General features: G+C 42.5%; 1 protein-coding gene across 1 annotated transcript in view; it reads left to right on the top strand.

Annotated features, from left to right (window-relative positions):
• Positions 1-3,863, top strand: part of LOC105003096 (chromosome unknown open reading frame, human C10orf67) — a 29,992-nt gene extending 26,129 nt beyond the window's left edge. Inside the window, exon 5 of the mRNA XM_010860063.1 lies at positions 3,843-3,863. Within this exon, the coding sequence (XP_010858365.1) occupies positions 3,843-3,863 (21 nt within the window). The remainder of the gene's footprint in view (positions 1-3,842) is intronic.
• Positions 3,864-4,339: the final 476 nt, after the last annotated feature.

Here is a 4,339-nt window from a genome sequence, read left to right as displayed (position 1 = left end):
AGTCCCTTGGACTGCAAGGAGATCCAACCAGTCCATTCTGAAGGAGATCAGCCCTGGGATTTCTTTGGAAGGAATGATGCTGAAGCTGAAACTCCAGTACTTTGGCCACCTCATGCAAAGAGTTGACTCATTGGAAAAGACTCTTGATGCTGGGAGGGATTGGGGGCAGGAGGAGAAGGGGACGACAGAGGATGAGATGGCTGGATGGCATCACTGACTCAATGGACGTGAGTCTGAGTGAACTCTGGGAGTTGGTGATGGACAGGGAGGCCTGGTGTGCTGCGATTCATGGGATCGCAAAGAGTCGGACACAGCTGAGGGACTGAACTGAACTGAATAAATTTTTAGTGTGCATCAAATGCTAAAAAAATATATGGCAGAATAAGTGACTATTACTCTTTTCTATATACCTTTTGTATGTCTAGGAATAGAAAGCCCTGAAAGGATTAGATGCTTTATATGCATCAGTGTTTCATAAACATGTGCTGGTTAAATATGCTTAGTCAACAGTGTATTAATTGTGGTTCGTTGGTTTATCTAATTAAAGAATTATTTTAAAGATATGAAAGTGATTCTTTGAATCTTTGCTTTGGCTTGTTGGCATCACTTTGATCCATGACCTCAGACAGCTTTCCAAATCCTGGCCACCCAGTTTGTTAAGGCTTAGTCATAAGAAAGAAGAGTTGGAAAAACAGCCTGGATACACACACTTGTGGTTAAGAGGGAACTTTTGTTAATGTGAATGACTCTCTGCTGCCCTCTGGAGACCAGTTCAGGATACAGGTCCAAGTGCTTTTTCAGCTGTGGAACAAGGTTTTAAATCTATTTAATGACCCTCCTGCTGGTGTGCACAACTCGAAGCCCTGGGCCAGCGGCTGGAGGGTGTGGTCCCCGAGGATGGAGGCGGGTGGGGGCGTCCCTCCAGCTCTGGAAGCCGAGCTAGCCCCAGGGGACTGGAGAAGCCTCCCGTCCTTAGGGACAAGAATTAAAAAAAAAAAAAAAAATCTATTTAACTATTAAAACAAGTTCTTGTGTGCTATTATAGTACCTTATTTTCAGATAAAAGAAAATGTTTTGTTAAAACTTGCACCTTATTTAGCTTCTTTTGGTCCTGGAAATGTATCAGCTCTGATTCGGATAGGAAAACACATTACTTTAGGTCCCTCAGACACTGAGGGATTTAGAAGCAAATAAAACCCTTTAGAGAGACTGGAGGAATAAAAGCTTGGGAGACTGCCACTAGCTTTCAAATAAATAAGCAATTTTTCCAACATCATTTATTGAATACCTCTGCCTTTTCTCTTGGTTTTTGATGTTTTCCTCATGTAAACTGATAAACTGAGGCATATTACATTTTTAAGAGTTTGGGCAAAAATAAATAAGTTATGGGGTTGTATACAAAGGGCTAAGGGATGAAGTCACTACTTTCTTATTGGGTATTTTTTCTTCTGGAGGAAAATTCGGGCTAGATAGAGAGCCTTAGGGAACTGAGTGTTGAGGGGACTTTGGAGAAGGACACAGAGGAGCGGAGGGAGCCCTGCGTACCTACACATGTCGTTCTGCACAGACCTGATCTCTTTGACTCTGACATGGTGGGGCTGCAGTTCTTTGTGTTAGGTGGCGCTGGTGATGGAGCTGAACTGTGAGTGGCAATGCTTGGGGAAACGTCCTCCTTTTCCCAGGGCACATAATTAATGACAGTGAAAGCAGCTATCACTCAGTGACTTATTTACTATGGCCCAGGCACTATGCAAAGTGCTTCATGTGCTTTTATATTTCTGCAGAAAGACAAAAAAGACTCGTTAGGCTCAAATGGATTGCAGGAAAATGTAAATTTTAATACCTAAGTTTTTATCCCAGTGCCTTCCTTTTTGGTGTGACTGTGATCAGCGTTCAGAAGGAAAGGTGGATGAACTAACCCTCCTCTTCCACGTGTCCTCACTCGAATATCTGGATAAGACCCTACTATCTCGTGTCTTCTCCCCTTTGGCTAAGCTGCCATCTCCTGGAATGAAAATCATTATAAGTTGACTTCAAATATTCTCCCATGATATCTTCCTTATCAAATAATCACATCTGTTTTGGTAACTTTGGAGAGATCGTTGCAAACAACTCTTAGTTCACTTTTCAGGACTACAACGCTCCTATGGATAGCAAGTAGCAGTGCTTATTTCAGGGACAGCATTTCAGGTTTGTCTTCTTCCATACTTCCTGAAATATGGATGAAGGTTTAAGGAAGAATTACCCAAATCCATTTCAAGGCTATTATGTTAAACATGAGTCTGTTAAAATGGTGAAATAGTAAAATTATAATTAAAAGTCTCTGAAGAGAGATAGTATGTATTCTTACAATAGAAGCCTTGGTGTGTTGTCATTGTCTTCCACTTTTGGAGGATGGCAGAGGTATAGAAAATCCCGTTCTAATGAGAGCACTAACTTTAGGTTCCAAATTTTGATGCAGCAAATACTATCCAGGTGTTAAATAATTTTTATTTCAGATTATTTTTTAAAAATTCATAATGCAATAAGATACCAATATTTTGGTGTTTGGAGGGGATGAAATTTTCCAGACTTTGATTTATGAAACCAAGATGGGCTTCTGCCAAGGGCAGGGCGCATCCTCTTGGATCGCCAGTAATGCAATGGCCTGAGTGAGGCTTTTGTTGAAAAGACAGTGAGAGAGAAAACTGCTTAGATGAAATGACAAGAAAATAAAGACTATAAAGAAAAGAGTTGCAAAATAGGTCATCCCATACTCACTATGACACAAGCTGTACAAAGCATCTTCCCCCTTAACTCTCCCCTTTCTCCTGAGTGATCACCCCCTTGCGTCCCTGAGTGTGAGCAGCAGGATGTGGGCACCCTTGTGATTAGGGTGTCCTTCTACCTCCAGATGCTGGGAGAGCACCTTTCTTATACGAGGTTGATTTTCTGCTTTCAGGGAGACAGAAAGGAGGGTCAGAGTGTCCCTCTTGCATTGAACATTTCTTAAGTAATTTCTTTAATTCAAAATAATCCATATGCCATGGAGGCACATTTTAGGGCAGGTTGCACTGGGCCCCCAGCAAAGGATGATGAAATATTGACAAGTGTAGGGAAAATGGGGAAAAGATAGGGACGTGGCCCACTTGACATCATAGAGGCAATTAAGGTTCAGGGCACAGCCAGGGAACTGCTAGTCCTTTGGTATAAGAGGGCTGAGGAAGTGGTGAGAGCTGATATAGGAAAGGGAACCCATGGAATTTTTTTTAAGTCTTTATTGAATTTGTGACACAATATTGCTTTTGTTTTGTGTTTTGGTTTTTTGGCCGTGAGGCATGTGGGATCTCAGCTCCCCGACCAGGGATCAAACCCATAGACCCTGCATTGGAAGGCAAAGTTTTAGCCACTGGACATCCAGGGAAGTCCATGGAACTTATATTTTATCTCGAAGACATCAAATAATCATCATAGAATTCTAAGCAGCTTTTTTTGTGAATTAATTTTTACTGGAGTATAGATGATTTAGAGTGTTGTTTTACTTTCTGCTGTGCAGCAAAGTGAATCTGTTATATTATACATATACATATATCCACTCCTTTTTGGATTCTTTCCTCATACAGGCCATTGCAGAGTACTGAGTAGAGTTCCCTGTGCTATACAGTAGATTCTTACTAGTTATCTATTTTATATATCTATGTATTTTATGTGTGTGTATATGTCAACCCCAGTCTCCTTGTTTATTCCTCCTCTCTGCTCCACAAGCAGCTTTCATGACCTGCTTTAGATTTGCAAACCTGAGAGACAACTGTTTCTGGAGTATTTATGGGACTTGATAAATAATACTTGTCCTCCCCCCTCAGGTTCTGGACCTGGTGAAATAAAGTCAGGGAGCCAGCAGACGGAGGTCATCTGCTTCACTAATAAAACAGACTACGCGGTACCAAAACCCAGAATCTGGCAGATTAACTCCCCTCACAGGCAGAATTGGGCTGGGGCAGTCTCTGTCTGCCAGGGAAGAGCATCGGCTCCCCAAAGAGAAAGGCAGGGGGCAGGAGACTGCCAAGATGTGACCATGTTCCTTCTGCTCAGATTTTAATCAGATAAATGGAGGCGTCACTCCACATGGAAGGAAACATCATTCCTTGGGGTTTTTTTCTTCTCTTAACACATTGAACTTAACCACTTAGCCTGTGATCAACTAGGTGTGTGTCTGAGCCTTGGGGGATGGGGGGAGGAAAGCCCTGCTCCCACCTTCATGATGCAGACCCCTCAGTACCATCCCCCGCTCCTCTGGTCATCCTGAGACCACTGGTGCCCTGGAAGACTCAGCACTGGGTTAGAAGAGTGCCTCATTTAC

The sequence above is a fragment of the Bison bison genome, unplaced genomic scaffold, assembly GCF_000754665.1.
Source record: "Bison bison bison isolate TAMUID 2011002044 unplaced genomic scaffold, Bison_UMD1.0 scf7180017864461, whole genome shotgun sequence".
Lineage (NCBI taxonomy): Eukaryota > Metazoa > Chordata > Mammalia > Artiodactyla > Bovidae > Bison > Bison bison.
The sequence above is the reverse complement of the archived record's forward strand: the minus strand, read 5'-3'. Positions and strand labels throughout refer to the sequence as shown.